This window comes from Dreissena polymorpha, chromosome 3 (assembly GCF_020536995.1).
Source record: "Dreissena polymorpha isolate Duluth1 chromosome 3, UMN_Dpol_1.0, whole genome shotgun sequence".
Classification (NCBI taxonomy): Eukaryota; Metazoa; Mollusca; class Bivalvia; order Myida; family Dreissenidae; genus Dreissena; species Dreissena polymorpha.
The window spans coordinates 134,456,552-134,473,422 of NC_068357.1; the positions used below are offsets into that span (position 1 = coordinate 134,456,552).

At 37.1% G+C, this 16,871-nt stretch overlaps 2 protein-coding genes across 4 annotated transcripts in view; one reads left to right on the forward strand and one right to left on the reverse strand.

The window, feature by feature from the left end:
* LOC127871537 (RNA-binding protein RO60-like) overlaps positions 1-2,465 on the reverse strand; it is a 25,372-nt gene extending 22,907 nt beyond the window's left edge. The window contains exon 1 of one of the 2 annotated variants that reach the window (XM_052414571.1): positions 2,317-2,465. In XM_052414571.1, coding sequence (XP_052270531.1) covers positions 2,317-2,382 — 66 coding nt within the window. In that variant the 5' untranslated portion in view covers positions 2,383-2,465. Of the gene's footprint in view, positions 1-2,210 lie in introns of both variants that reach the window. The other variant, XM_052414572.1, reaches the window with a different exon arrangement.
* Positions 1-15,788, forward strand: part of LOC127871547 (uncharacterized) — a 26,439-nt gene extending 10,651 nt beyond the window's left edge. Inside the window, exons 1-2 of one of the 2 annotated variants that reach the window (XM_052414591.1) lie at positions 2,407-2,642; positions 13,718-15,788. In XM_052414591.1, the coding sequence (XP_052270551.1) occupies positions 13,835-14,365 (531 nt within the window). In that variant the 5' untranslated portion in view covers positions 2,407-2,642; positions 13,718-13,834 and the 3' untranslated portion in view covers positions 14,366-15,788. Of the gene's footprint in view, positions 1-2,406; positions 2,643-13,717 lie in introns of those variants that run through there. The other variant, XM_052414590.1, reaches the window with a different exon arrangement.
* Positions 15,789-16,871: the final 1,083 nt, after the last annotated feature.

The following is a 16,871-nucleotide window of genomic DNA, read 5'->3' on the forward strand; positions in this document are numbered from 1 at the left end:
TAACACGGCACGTGCCAAATTTCATATAAACAAAGAAGAAAATCGTCCATGGGTTATTCTGCAACAAATTATGGGCGGAGCTTATACACTGAAAGCACGCGCTGTAGCTAAACAAAACATGCCGATACATTTTACACCAGCGTAATAATCCGGTATTTTATGAATGAAAGCGGATCTGATAGACAGAACAGCCGAAAGTTATTTTTATGGGCGGAACTTCACATAAAATAGTACACAAGAAAAATAAGATGCATAGTATAAATCTTTAAGAAAAACCGTGTTAGAATCGAAATAATTCGAGTACGTTATAGTATGTTGTCGAATAACCCACGGCCGGAAGTTTAGATGCGTGGTTTCAAATCACTCGTGCTTCGCACTCGTGATTTAATCCCAACGCATCTTAACTTCCGGCCGTGGGTTATTCGACAACAAACTATAACGTACACGAATTATTTCTTAAATCAACTTTTCTGGAAAAAAATTCACTATCATATAATATATAATGCCGATGCACCGTAGCTATACCGGGACTCTGCCGGTATTCACCGAGGCTCCATCGGCGACAGCCGGGGCGTTGCCGTAACTCTGCCGGGGTTTGTATGGGCCCCGGTGGAGCTACGGTGCCGTCCCGGTTGCTTCCGGTGCCGCGCCGGCCGTTGCCGGTCCTTCCCGGTGACTCACGGTTCATTTCGGAGGTATTAAATATTTTAATACTTTTCCGGAGGAGCCCCGGTTGTCCCCGATGGAGCCCCGGTTCATCCCGGTAGATCCCGGACCACGCACCGGGGCTCCACCGGCATCATAGTGAGACCCTTTAAATAGACACTGATTAATTATAAAGACACCCTTTATATACTTTTTTCACTATAGTATGAAGCAACCTCACTTTTCATTTATGAATTCTTTACGAATAGTTAGATATGTGATGTTTAATACTTTGTTGTATGTTCTGTTGACTTTGTTCTTCTTCATGTCACTAATATTTATTGTACTTTAACATTAAATAATGTTTATGCAATAAAATTTTGGACTTGGACTTTGTCCCGTAATCGTTCATAGTTCATGGACGACACATAGTTTCTAACAGTGTTCATTACTCTTAAATTACCGGTATGTAGCCTATCATTCGATATCTCGTCATGCGTGAGTTGCCAAGATGACGAGTTTTGCATTAACTCCCATTTTCTCGTGCCGCGCATGGGACAAGTCTATTCTATCTATTTATGTTAATTTCTCTGCATAATACAGGATAAAATATTCAACAACACCATGTATCAGTTTCTAGTCCAATTTAATGTCTGACTTAACTAATATTTCAGTTATACAAATACGTTGTGATTGCTACATGATTGTGTCTTTTTCCAACTATCCACCTCTAGGTCTAAACGCTAACTGCCTATTTCCCTCTAACATTTGCCCCGTGAAACTCAGTTACGAATCCCATTGGTCAGTGTTCTATGCGTGGTTGTTTCTGATTGGATACATTACTTAAGATACTGAATCAATGAAGCCCTGGGAACGGGATAAACAAACCACCCAAATATTAACAAGCTTTATCCAACCTTTTGATGAGAGATTTAACTGAATAAACACTTTTGCCTGACCAATACAAACATACCCGGCCTTGTGTCAACTATACTATTCTTTAATCTCTCCCTCATCGATAAGCTTATTTGAACATATGTGCACTTTGTGACCGTCATGTTTACTTGCCCTTTTGATAAAATTTTCAATATTTCTTACATGAGGTAAACCCACATATTCTACCTACAATTTCTAACCATAATGTGACAACTTGTATCTGACGATGTATGCAAACTTTAGGCCTACCCCTCCATGAAATGGAGGAAATAAAGACATATGTTTTTTACTATTTATTATCATAGTCCTCATAATTTAATTTTATAACTAGTGAAATAAAAAGTTAAAAACACAATATTGCTACTGAGATATCTCTTAGTGTAAGAATGCTATGCACACGTTGTGGATATAATTACCCAGCATGACTCATGGTAGGAAATCTCGTTGTGTTACTAAAAATAGGAATGGGAGCGACGTAGAAAAATTAACGTCCTATTCATATTATAAACTGTAGTGTTGAAGCGTTTGTAATTCAAAACAAGATAACATGACGTAACATGTAGGAATCTCGATATGCTAGGAACTAAGACACGTGTATATATCAACGTAGTTTCACAAATAAAACTCACCGCTACTGACCTTCCCTTCCGCGTTCCGGGTCGCCAAACTTTACGTATCATGTGCTCAAACAAGCTCAAAGCATTATAGAACTACATGTACGTTGATCAAACCTACCTGATCGTCCCCTCTGATTGATCTGTACAAAGGTGTTGTTGCCGACATGGGTTCATTACCCTCCATATTTGTTTGATTAAATCATGAACACATTAATCCACTTGTTATGCACTTTAAACAAAGCCTAACTTTTGGTTTCCCTTTATATTAACGTCAGCATGCGGGATTACCCAAAACGCTATAAATAATGCGGGATTTCCACTAACTCCACAAATCGTTCAAATCATAAAGGGCTGTCCATAACGTTTTCACGCTCCAGATGTGAGGGGTTGTAAAAAAGTGTGACAGGAGGGAGGAGGAGGTCATGTGTGACACCACACATATATGTTTGTATTTTTTGTAATTGTATTCTTTTTTTGTAGAATGTAATAGCTTTAAAATAATGTTTTTTTAATGTGAGAAGCATTTGCATGAGTTTTTATGTCAAAACAGCAGGAAATGCGAAACTTCTTAATGTGTTGATCACGATTCCTCTCACTAGGAGCGCTAGCTAGTATGCTGTTCCGAAGCCTTGTTTAATGTCTAGCCTTGCTTTCGTCATGCCAGAAGTATTATTATTGTGTATGTTGTCCGCTGCATAATTATGTCACGGAACGAGAAATTCACAATTTAAGTTTTACTTATTGTAGTCATTATTGTAATACACAATTATGATTTAGAACTTATGTTATCTTTTATATCATTTAATCATTATTATTACCAATCTTCGCTAATCTACTTTTTATCATGTGTTAAAAAGATATTATAATCGGAAGATTATCTTAAACTTGACCTCACCTATTGTAATTGAAAGAGCAGCATATAAATGATGTGAATTACATAATTTTCAAGTCGATTAGTCATTTGAATAATGTGATTAAATGATAACTAGGTGTTAGTAAAAAAACATTATTCGAAGGTGTGACGTACTTTGGGGTGGGATGGGTCCGCAATTTGTGATAGTTTGTGACACAGGTGGTTAGCGTGTGGCTATGCTATTAATTAGTGAAAACATCATTTTGAATGATAAATAATCATATTATAACAAAAAATTAACTTTTCTGAAAAAAAAAAATTTCACTATCAAATATATATATAACAAGGTATGCAACTCAAAATCAGCCCAAAACGGGGTGCATCGCTTTGAACAGCCATATCTTCATCAATTTTGCAGCGATTTTCACGATCTCGGTCTTATTCAACGCAGAAATGAATTTCCTTTCTGGAAATGTATATGTCTTGCAATATTTTTACAAATGCTGGGTCAACTTTTAAGAAATAACACGATACACAACACGCATGACCCAGTTGACAGTGATCATGTATTCTTTATGAATGAAATCTCCAGTTGTAAAGACACACCTCCGCATTGGACCAATGAAATCACTCGTATGTTTAAAATGTCAGTTAGTTGAAATGTATGTAAACAAAGGTTTCAAACGGCGCTGGACAGTTAGTCTTGATGCAGAATGTTACGACAAGAACGGTAATAATGTTTTTTCATACGTTTTATTGAATTATGGTATCGAACTACATGAACTTTATAAGGAAGTTGCCCTTTACTCCGTGAAGATTTCAGTCTTAAAGACAGCATGATCACTGTCAACTGGGTCATGCGTGTTGTGTATCGTGTTATTTCTTAAAAGTTGACCCAGCATTTGTAAAAATATTGCAAGACATATGCATTTCCAGAAAGGAAATTCATTTCTGCGTTGAATAAGACCGAAATCGTGAAAATCACTGCAAAATTGATAAAGATATGGCTGTTCAAAGCGATGCACCCCGTTTTGGGCTGATTTTGAGTTGCATACCTTGTTATATATATATTTGATAGTGAAATATTTTTTTTCAGAAAAGTTAATTTTTCGTTATAATATGATTATTTATCATTCAAAATGATGTTTTCACTAATTAATATCATAGCCACACGCTAACCACCTGTGGTTTGTGACAGGGAGAGATTGTTGGTTAAAATGGTCAAAATGCGTGACGTTCTTAATGAACGGCCCCTTAACAGATCGGGTTCGTTCTCATCTCGTAGCTTTGTAGTTAAATCGTGTAGGTGGCTCAGAAGTGACATTGTTTTGCCTTTTTATGCGGGTGCAAACACATGTGCTTTGCGATTAACAGCTGATAATAAAGTGATAAATATCAAGGAAATAAGTAAGGTGGCGCAGACGAAACATTGGTTGTTTTATTGAATGCGGCAGAACCACAAGTACTTAGCGATTAACAAATGATAAATGTCTACAGCAAGGAATTCTGCATTAAGAATCTGTATACAAAGAATTAACCTATATCTTTGAATTTGACCGTGACATTTCACCGAGCAGCATGGGATTTATACGCGACGCATCTTGTGCTTGCGATGAATAGTTTTCCAATGTAATGTTAAATGCTATTGGAGGCATATGCAAGCAAATTAAAGTAAAACATTTGTTTTCATCGTAAGATAGCTGATTTGTTTGTTTTTTTTAAACACTCACGAAAATATTTCATTTTCCCCACATAACATGCATTGTATGCGAACATTTCTTAAGTTAGAATTAAAGATAAGTTCCAACAAACTATATTTAAGAGCAACCTCCGCGCAGAGATTTGACTGGAACCACATAACTGGATCAAATCCCTGCCATCATAACCAATCACATGATAATGGCCTAGCCAAGTGGTACAATAATTTTACCTTTGTTATTTTTACATTTTTGAATTAAGGTTATTTATTTTTTATTATGAACCTAAAGTTATACAATATTTTCAAAACATAAAAGAAAATCATAATACTTTTTATAATACAATACTTAAAGCGAGACTATACGCTTTTTTATGTGTTAAATTGCTATATATTGATAAAAAAATGCTTCAATAACACACAATAGGCAAGACAAAGTATACATCGAAGACGAATTTCATAAAATGCAGCAAAGACAAATTAGCGCCCCGAGCAGATTGTGACGAAGAATTTTCGTTCACATTTTCCAACAATAACCGAAGCATTTGTCTTTTTATTAGGATCGGAGTTAGTGTTATTGTGTCGTATGCATATATATCGTTGCAGGAATTTAGAATGAACCGTTAACCCAAATTTAGATTTACATCGTACATGCGTGATATACATACTGGCGAATTCGATGGACAAACATTTTCGATTTCAGAATTAAATATCTGGCTTATTTCGCATTTTCGACACATGTTTTTTCTGAACTTTTATTTTAATTTATATTGAAATATATGTATAATTAGTTTTTTGTTCACATTTTATATAAATACATAAATATTTGACAAAATCGTATAGTCTCGCTTGAAAAAATCAAACTACAATTCTACCATATCTGGTTGGATTGTCTTGTGATGGCAGATTGTATGTGAAAGTATGGGACGACAACTCTGCTTGGAGATTGATTTAAGACGTAGAGAATACTATGTTAGTGTGATTGTGTACTTAAATTTATCCCACGAGTGAAGAAAGGTCACTGCGGGGAATCACGTGATCACAAAAGTACATCGTACGCACAAAATGGCGGAAAAAGCTCTCGCTTAATGACGAAAATCAAGGTATTCTCATATGTTATAATATCTAAATTAATGATAACTATGCGCAAAGTACCCGCTTAGTCTCCTTATGTACTCTGGTAATTGTCGTTTTTCTTAGATTTCTGTAGTTTTCTCAAACATTCAGACACAATAAACAATGAAAATTGTACATCGTCTGAACATACTTTATTTTGAAGCGTTTGCTATTCAAGATGACAAACAAACAAATAAATACAACAGTTTTTGCTTTCTAACATGCTTAGAATATTTCGTACAAGGTTTTCCACGTTGTTTAAGCTTTTTTAGATCTGTGCCGAGTAATTTGGAAAATAGTACATCGTATGAACGTTTTTTGTTTGAGTACATCGTCTGAACGGTTCTGAGTACATCATCTGAACTGCTTCTGTTTTTTTACTTTTAATGCGATGTTTATCATAATAAAATTGTAATAACATCTGTGATCAACGGAGCGATTTTTCGTCCAAATGACGTTCCGTTCTATGATCAGAAAACACAAAATCCTGTGTTATTTTTACATGTTTACATAGTGTTTAATTTTATTAAATTAAATTAATTAAATTAAATACAAGTCACGCTCGAAAAAGGTTGCTATTTATATATATAAAAGCATGAAAATAATATAATAGGAGGTATGTCATTTGGACAAAAGATCCTTGGCTTTTCACATATTTATATTTAAAAAGATCAAATGTAGTTTGCAGTAAAACTAAACTGAACTTAACATTTCTATTTACATACTTGGCGCATGTGTCATTTCTTTTTACATACTTGGCGCATGTGAGAACTTATTAAAAATATAATGCTCGGCTCGAAACAGTGGCAGCTCTGAGCTTGCGGTGATTTTGCCAAGCTTCAATAATATATGTAGTATATAATATTAAATTTAAATGTTAGTCTGAATTACATATATGTTGTAATCGATATATAATTATTTTTGTGAAGATAAAATATTGATGTTTAATAAAAATAAATTGGTATAATTAGCTGTTTTGTTATTTCAGAATGCGCCAAAAGTCACGTCTATCGCTTCATCGCTTGAAGAGAAAGCGCTTGAAAACATCGCAAACAATACGATTAGTTACACCAAAATGCATTTCGTCAACTGCATGTCACACTGGAGTTTGTCTGCAACAAATTACACCTGTGCTAACGCCCGTTAAGTCACCATTTCGTTCCCCATTGTGTAAAGTATCTCCACCCAAAAAGCGAGCAAAGAAAAGCATTTCTGCAAGGTCTCTTTTTGAGCAGCAGCCATCTTGTGAAAAATATGCCGTGGCATTCATGACGCTCCTGAATCAGATTTTCTTGTAAACATTAACAATGGATCAGTCAAAACGAAAAGCGAACAGTTAAGTGGAATCGATATTGTGTGAATCTCAAAGCTATGATAATACTACAACACAAGCAGACAATTTAACGAGATACATATTCGTAAAATAGTTTGTACTAATGTATCTAAGATATGAAATAGTTGTATATCTACATCTCAAATATTAACTCTTATCAGATTCTACCACCTCCTTTTAATACCAATTTTATGAATTGTTATAGACTTTCCGAATGCTTTAAAAATGCTTTATGCTATTTTATGCCAAATACAAATTATGTTAATGTTATGTCATGAAATAAAGTTTAATGTTAATAAAGAAATCATTATGACCTAGTGTTATATTTTATATGCAACATCATATAGAGGCCCTCGAATACATGTATGTAATATTTAATCTTGACTGGGGTCAGAAGTTGCCACACGCAGGAAGTAAAATATTTTATTGAAGCTAAATAGCTGATAAAATAACTTCCTACCGGACATGTGCCCAATTTGATGGGGGGGGGGGGGGGGGGGAGGCAGATATAAGACATTAACACAAAACAGCTAATACACTTTACAAAAGTTGTGATGCTTCAAGAGAAATCTACTGGATTAAAGCACTTTGAGGACTTTTATATTTATTATCTATTTTATATCTATTATACCCTATATATTGAAAGGCCCTGGAGTATTTATTAACTTGTTTATTATCTGTTATTTCATAATGTCAACAAACTGCTATTGTTTATATTATCATTTTAACAACCATTACACTATCCCATACACAAGATTATGGTTGAATTGTTTAATTGTAATATTAACTGATAGAGTAATCATTTAAATATGTTTTGTCTAATGATTATAAACAGAACTTGAATTCCAAAACTTACTGTCAATGTCCGAACTTCAAGGAGGCAAGTCCAACCGTCATCTTGCAATGATTCTATTAGTTATATTCATTTCTAAGTGACTTAACATTGTATGATTATAATTATACGACTATAAGTTACTTTAAGACACTATTTTATAGTCATTAAATGTGCATATATGTTGTTATATGTGTAAAATTCGCCATTCCTAAAAAGTACTTTTCAGCTGATGAAGTATTTCGGATATATTGTACCGTAATATTTCTTTTCTGCCATAACTGCATTTTCGTTTATTTCAGAGAGAAGTATATTTGTTTATTGTTAGATGTAGAATCTTTTGTTCATCTATATTTGCTCCTAAAATGTTCCTTTGTTAGTTAAAATATATATTATTGTTGAATGTTTTGCCGCTAGAGAACTTTGTTTAGGATTTAGGATTCCTAAATGCATTTGATTGGTTGTCGCAATCCTAAGTCGTTTTGATTGGCTTAGCCAAATTCCTAAGACATTAGTGCGCAGAATCACGCAGAATCCTAAATCCTAAGTTGCTGAGCGGCAGGTATAAATAGCGCGGATAAACAACATTTGGTATCTTTTCATGATCACAAAAACTTCCGTTCATTATGGCATAAAAATCAGATCTTTATTAATTATTTAGATCTAATTGTCACATCGTCTCCATTCTGAGAATGGTAAGCTATTTTACAAGTTAAAACTAATTTTACATCTTTGGTTACAGTATTTAGTACAATAAAATGATTCATTCTATGTCTTATGAACTCCAGAGAGCTCAAGAATTTATCTGCGCTATACGAAAATACTTGTTATAAGATCTGTGTTTAAAGTCTACATTGAAGTGCCTTTTGAAACATGTCGACTTTATAATGCGATAATATTAGTAACTTTTAGTATCTGCAAATAAAAGATATTGAAAACATGAACCGCAGTTGTTTTGAAGCCATCCTGACAAGAACGGCTTAATTATAGGCTGGGTACAACTAAATGGTAGCGGTACATTACAATTGGCGTCAGAAGTGCGGCAAATTTTATTTACATAAACAGCCGAGTGATGGAAATCCACGCCTGGAAAAAGAAATGAAATAACAGACGAATTTAATAATTATTTTTCAGATTTTGGAATTTAATAAGACTATCTTGTAATAACATTGGCAGACTCAACCTTTTAATTATGGCATCGCCAGATCCAGAAATATCGTTTGATAGACGTAGCGTTTTAAGTGACCACTCTTCACTAAATACTATTGATGACATTAATAATGAGCATACCGTAACAGAAGACCCTATAAATAGCCAGCCTACCTCTGAAATGCGTAAAAATAAGACAAACAACAATCCATTTAGAAGTTCTATTCCCGTAAGCAGAAACCATGGCGATTGTCCACACCCCTCGACGTATAATGTACCAATACAACATTCTCTAATGAAACCCGACAGTTATGATGGTACCAAGTGCTTTGAGCAGTACATGTCCCATTTTGAGGACTGTGCTGAACTTTCCTGCTGGGACTATAGAACAAAGGTCTTAATATTAGCCAGCAGTCTCCGGGGTGCAGCTCGTAACTATTTCATGAGCTTGTCCGAATCAGAACGTCGTGAATACGAAACACTGACGTCAAGACTCTCCCAAAGATTTGGTAGTAGTAAACACCAAACTTTATGGCTGTCGAAATTTGAGAACCGACGACGCCTTCGCGGTGAATCCATTTCTTCCCTAGCCGACGATATCAGGCAGCTAGCACAGAAAGCGTATTCAGATCTTGATCCCATTGCTGTTGAGCGACTGGCATTAAACCAGCCAGATTAACAAACAAATTTCAGGTGATATGCATTGCCGTTGCATTGACACTAACTGACATACAGTTAATGATGCTGTAAGTGTCATAGAACGCTATGAAGCTATTCTTGGTACACCGCAACCCACACACGTCCGTGCTTACGATATACCACAACCTGAATCACAGATATTGTCTGCAGTTCAGCGACTTGAAGCTCGAATTGAGCGAATTGAGAAAACACATTTCCCCAGCTTCCCTGTTATAAGGCCGAACCAGTCTCAACGTGCATGTTTCGGGTGCAACTCACCGTCGCATTTCTGGAGAAATTCTCCACAAAATGTAAACAACACACTTTCGCCCAACGATCAACGCAGTTTTATTCATCCACGACCAGGTCGCCAAGACAGACCAAATAATAATTTCCATCCTCCCAATGTCCGTCCCTTTTCTCAAGTCCCTGATGTTCCCCCTCGATCTACCCTCCAAAAACAAAACCCGAAAAACTAATTGCAACTGGTGCTGAGGATCAAGTGTCAGCCAAATCATTTGAAAGACCCATTCAATATGATGATGTCCCTATTGTCGATATTCATACTGCTCGTTCTGGTGCAGATGTAAGTAAATATGATAATGGATTTTACGCGTCTGGTACAATTTTTAATCATCCATGCAATTTCTTGATTGATTGTGGAGCCACTACGTCGTTGATTTCATGCAGGAAGTTTTCTGAGTTGCAAAACGAGCATGACATAGCGTTAATGCCGGTGCAACAAACGTTCCGTACTGTTAATGGTGAAAATATGAACGTTTTTGGCCGAGTGAAGTTGACAATCAAGTTGAGTTTAATTTCATTTGTTGTTCAATTTATTGTGTGTGATATCGAGTCTGATTGCATAATTGGCAAAGATTTTCTCAGCGAAAATGTTGATAGTATCAGCTATAGACGTTCATGTCTAACTGTTGGGAGTAAAACAATTCCTTTGTGGATGGGTGGTACTGCTTTACAAATTTGTAGAGTTGAGGTGCAAAATACCACCAAAATCCCGGCACACTCCCGTGCATGGATTCCGATAAACATACCGTTTTCAGAACATTTGGGTCCAACAGGTTTTATTGAGCCCTCTTTCGAACTGATAAGTAAAAATGGGTTTTGTGCTGTTGGTGGCATTATCGATGTTTCAAAGTCGGATGCAAAAGTTAGTGTCATTAATTTTGGATCAGAGCCTGCTACTCTATATGCAAAGACAGCGTTAGGTACATGCGAGTCGTTTGACGAGTGCAGCGATGGTCCACGCATTGCACGAGTTACAGAGCAAAAGCTCTGTCAATCACTTCCTTCACATCTGACAGAACTTTTTGAACGTAGCACTGTTCACTTGAATGAGTCAGAAAAAGCTTATCTCAATAGTCTCCTTTGCAAATATAGCAGTGTGTTCTCCTCCTCACCTGAAGACATAGGTCGTACTAATTTAGTACAGCACGCCATAAATACAGGAAATGCAGCCCCTATCAGAAAACCACCTCGTCGGTTACCACTTGGTAAAAGGGCCATTGAACAGGAAGAAATTTCAAAAATGATAGACAGAGGTGCGAGAGCGCATTTCAAGCTCTGAAATCTTCCCTTATTTCGTCACCCATTCTTGGTTATCCAATACCTGGGGCAAAGTTCATTTTAGATACTGACGCCAGTGATGTTGTTACTGGTGCTGTCCTGTCTCAACTAAAGAATGATATTGAAGTCGTCATCGCTTATCATAGCCAATCCCTCAATGGCCATGAGCGCTCATATTGTGTTACACGCAAAGAGCTGCAAGCTGTTGTTCAAGCATTAAAGTCATTTCACTCGTATCTCTATGGTCAGCCGATCCTTCTTAGGACCGATAATGCTGCTGTCAGTTGGATGCGAAATCTAAAGAATCCGACTGGGTAAGTTGCTCGCTGGTTGGAAGAACTTGGTACTTACAACTTGACCGTCATCCATCGAGCAGGTTTGACACACAGAAATGCTGATGCATTGTCGCGTTTGCCATGTTCAAAATGTGCTAAACAGCAAAGCGGAAACATCGAGCCAGACTGCAGTGTTGTGACACAGACAGAAACAGCAAGCATATCAGACGATGTATTGCCGGATCCACATATTCCAACCAGAGTTGTTCAACAAAGTCCAGATTCCAATACTGTGCTATTCAAATCCACCATGGCTAACCTGCCCGATTGGTCAATAGACAGCATTAAAGCTGATCAACTTAATGACCCTGACCTGCAATTTATCATTCAACTACTACAACAGTCTGAAGACCAACCGCAATGGCAAGCAGTCAGAGACAAGTCATCTACAATTAAAACGTTGTGGCGCATGTGGGATAGACTGAGTGTGTCGCAGGGTCTCCTTTGTCGTACTTGGTTCGAAAGCGATGATAAACATCAAATGCAGATTGTTGTTCCATCAAATCGTTATAGAGATGTTGTTCACTATTTTCATGATTTACCATCTGGTGGCCATTTAGGTGCTGATAAGACACTTGCAAAATTACGTCAAATCTTCTATTGGCCAGGTATAAAAGAGTTTGTTCAAAAATATTGTGTTCAATGTACCAAATGTGCAACTCGTAAAACAAGCAAACCAACAAGGTCACCTCTTGGACTTTCAGTAGTATTAGCTCCTCTCGAACGTGTTGCAGTGGATATTTATGGGCCACTCCCGAGATCAGAGTCGGGCAATGCATATGTTCTTGTTATTTGTGATTGTTTTACAAGATGGACCGAGGCGGTTGCATTATCCAATCAAGCAGCAGAGACAGTTGCAAAGGCTTTTGTCGAAACGTATGTATCACGATTTGGAGTTCCTTTGTCCATTCACTTTGACCAAGGCAGTAATTTCACTTCTTCTTTATTCAATGATATGTGTGGATTGCTTCAAATTAAGCACACGACTTCAACGGCTCTCCATCCACAATCAAATGGAATGGTTGAACGTTTCAATCGAACACTGGGAACTATGTTAACAATGTACTGCTCCTCAAATCAAAGGTCTTGGGATACTTTTCTTCCCCAAGTTGTGATGGCGTACCGCTCATCAGTTAACTCCAGTACTGGGCAAACACTAAATCGGATGGTTTTCGGTCGAGACATTGTCTTGCCTTTACAAGCATGTATTGGTCTGCCACCCCAGTGTGATGAATCGGATCAACCTGAAACATATGTAACAAACCTTCAAGATAATCTTACGACAATTCACAATTTGGCAAGAATAGTACTTAAGGACAAAATTCAATATCGCAAATGGCACTATGACTTAAATGCAAAAGCTAGACCGTTTAATGCCGGTGACCCAGTATGGTTGCATAACACAACACGCCGTCCTGGTGTATGCAGTAAACTGTCTCCTCAATGGAAAGGTCCGTATGTCATCACTAAAAAAGTAGATGATCTAGTCTACATGTTACAACTATCAGCTATGGCACCAGCTAAAGCAGTACACGTTGATCGACTTATGAGATACAAAGGCACCCATTTACCTAAATGGATACAGAGTTATAAGTGTACTGTTTAAGAAGAACAGTAAATCACAGTGAATGGTATTTTGTTGATGTCTACACACACACTCGAAGAATGTTTTATTAACAGAACGTTTATTGATGTTTTCAGACATTCCTTACAAGGAATTTATTTTTAGTTACAAGAAGCCCCTAGTATATCATTTTCTTCATACAAAGTATGATAAATACTTTAAAGATTGGACATATAAGTCATACAAGTACCTAGTCGTGGTAGACGAGTTTAGTGCAAGGTGGTCACATAAAGCTGATGTATGTGTTTTATATTTAGACATCGTATATGCACCATACTATGTATCTACCCGTGCTTACACGAGACTTTGTATGTTTCAGAGATCAAAGGTACCCGACGATGATGTCTTGTGTCCATTTTGTGTGTCGGGAAAGACTCGACAATTCAAGAAAGTCGGAGACCTGCGACACCATGTTAAGAACAAACATCCCATAGAAATGGAGCATGCTCCAAAAGGTCTTTTCTCCACGAAGACGTGTTTATATTTCTCAATTAATCCACTGGAATATTCTAAACTGCATGACGTGGACAAGGAAATGTCACCGGAAGTCCAGTATGCCAGATATCTCATGGCTAAATGGTCGACGGGTAGAAGCCCCGGAATCGAGGAGAGGACTGGCACGTGGGAGGAAGCCCTAAACAAACCTTCCCCACGTCAACTCCTCAACAAATCTCCCCCACGTCAACTCCTCAACAAACCTCCCCCACGTCAACTCCTCAACAAATCTCCCCCACGTCAACTCCTCAACAAACCTCCCCCACATCATCTTAAACGAAAAGCCACGGACTCGTTGTTCCTTTTGGCTATTGTTATAACTCTCGACTCCATTAAGGTATTCGCAGAATCTGTTTCTGATGTGTTCCAAATCCGTCTTAACAGGAATATTTGCACTGACCGCCGTGCCATGGAGACTCTTAAGAGGCGCGAATCCCTTGTTAAGGACGCCATCGAACCCGTCGGCCGGTAGTCAACTTTTCATGACAGTTCCCTTGTGTTAGAAGAAGTTGCCTCACTCCTTGGAATAAGATCGTCATACATACATTCTATCAGAAAGAAGGATAACATAATCTTCAAGGCTTTCTGCATGGCTGATGATGACGATGCAAGATCCCTCCGGTCACCGTCTCCAATTTCTATTCACCATGAGGAAATCAGCGACACAACATCATCTTCATCCACTATCAACAAGCCACTTACAACTCGACTTTCAACACCAGTACAAGAACCTGCAAGAGCAGCTACCCCCGCTACACCATTATTCGACGAACTTCCTGCACCCGCCCCATTATCCCCTTTACCTTCTGGCACTTCTACTCTACAAGTTATTCCTCCAGCGACATCAAACTACGCTCCACCTTCACCCCTTCAAGATGATCACCAAACACCTGTTCCTGCTTCTCCTCTTCAATCCAACACACTTCAAGATCTTCCTCCAGCAATACCAAACTACGCTCCACCTTCACCCCTTCAAGATGATCTCCAAACCCCTGTTCCTGCTTCTCCTCTTCAATCCAACACTCTTCAAGATCTTCCTCCAGCGACACCCACTCCACTAGCCCCTAGATGAGTTATATACAATTGCCACTCCCACTCCAGCTGCCAACATGTACAAACCTACTCCATCTGCAGAACTGCTTAGATTCAAAGCTCGATTCATGCTCGTTGACGGAAACATGCCTCTCTTCCCTTCAGCCAAGCGAGACTGGGCAACAGTTGAAGAAGAGTCCATACTTCTTCTACCCAATCTTTTGTGGCCCCCCAAGAATTGGCGAAGACTCACCCCTGATCAGCGTCTTCTGGCTGTGGAATTCGCCAGCATGTCCCTTACACAGACTGAAAACCATTCTTCACTCCTTCTTCCAGAGCGATCGTTCTTGATACACAACTTCCACTTTCTTGTGCTCCCCGGCTCTGCAGGCTTTCCCCTGGATAATAAGGCAGAGGCCCGACTCTGAACTTATCAATCTCTCCTGGACATCGCGAATGGAAAGGACCAGTCCCCGTTTGCTAATCAGACAGATCTTCTGAAGGCTCTAACTCCTCTCTTCAAGAAGTCTTCAACGCTCCTGGAAAAAATCAGTCACATTCCTGTTAGAATGTAAATGTTATTTTAACGTGAAAATTTTCAAAATGGACTGTGTTTGTCAAGATAATTTGCAAACCGAATATAAGTGTGTACGCATCAACATGATAATACTTGTTTTGACGGACGGACGGACGGACCGACATAAAGTGTAATGTTGTGAAGATTTGTTCATGAATTATGGACATTATATCTTGCGTGAACATTTACTGTGGAAATATTCATACTATGAAGTTGCATAACATTGAATTATGTGCCACGGACGTTAATGGTAAAACAGGTGTACTTTAAACATGGATATTTTATGTGTGAGCTATTAAATTGTGTTTCATGGACTTTGTGAATAATAATTTAACAGTGTTTCATGGACTCTCGTGAATGATTATGTGCCATAAACTTTAAAGACAATAATTTAAACATGAACTTTTTATGTGTTATATTGAATTGTGTTTCGTGGACTTGTGTGCCTACCACATGGGCATCAACATTAACCTCTGAACAGTGTTTCAATGTCATTTTAATTTTAAATAATGAACATTATAGTCTTGAAAAGTGCTATTCTTACCTGGAAACTGTGAAAGAACAGCCGCATGTTGAAACCTGAACTGAAGTAAGAATGAAATTAATGTTATTATAATAAATAACATGTTTTGTTGATAAACTATGCAATTCTTATTGTGTGATGTATTTTCTGATTGTTGTTATTGTTCAAACTTCAGGAGAAGTTTATTTCTTTAAGGTATGGGAAATGTAAGGCCCTAGAGTATTAATTAACTTGTTTATTATCTGTTATTTCATAATGTAAACAAACTTATATTGTTTATATTATCATTTACTCAACCATTACACTATCCCATACACAAGATTATGGTTGAAGTGTTTAATTGTTATATTAACTGATAGAGTAATCATTTAAATATGTTTTGTCTAATGATTATAAACAGAACTTGAATTCCAAAACTTACTACCAATGTCCGAACTTCAAGGAGGCAAGTCCAACCGTCATCTTGCAATGATTCTATTGCTTATATTCATTTCTAAGTGACTTAACATTGAATGATTATAATAATACGACTATAAGTTACTTTAAGACACTATTTTATAGTCATTAAATGTTCATATATGTTGTTATTTGTGTAAAATTTGCCATTCCTAAAAAGTACTTTTCAGCTGTTGAAGTATTTCGGATATATTGTACCGTAATTTTTCTTTTCTGTCATAACTGCATTTTCGTTTAGGTCAGAGAGAAGTATATTTGTTTATTGTTAGATGTAGAATCTTTTGCTCATCTATATTTGCTCCTAAAATGTTTCTTTGTTAGTTAAAATATATAGTATAGTTGAATGTTTTGCCGCTAGAGAACTTTGTTTAAGATTTAGGATTCCTAAAT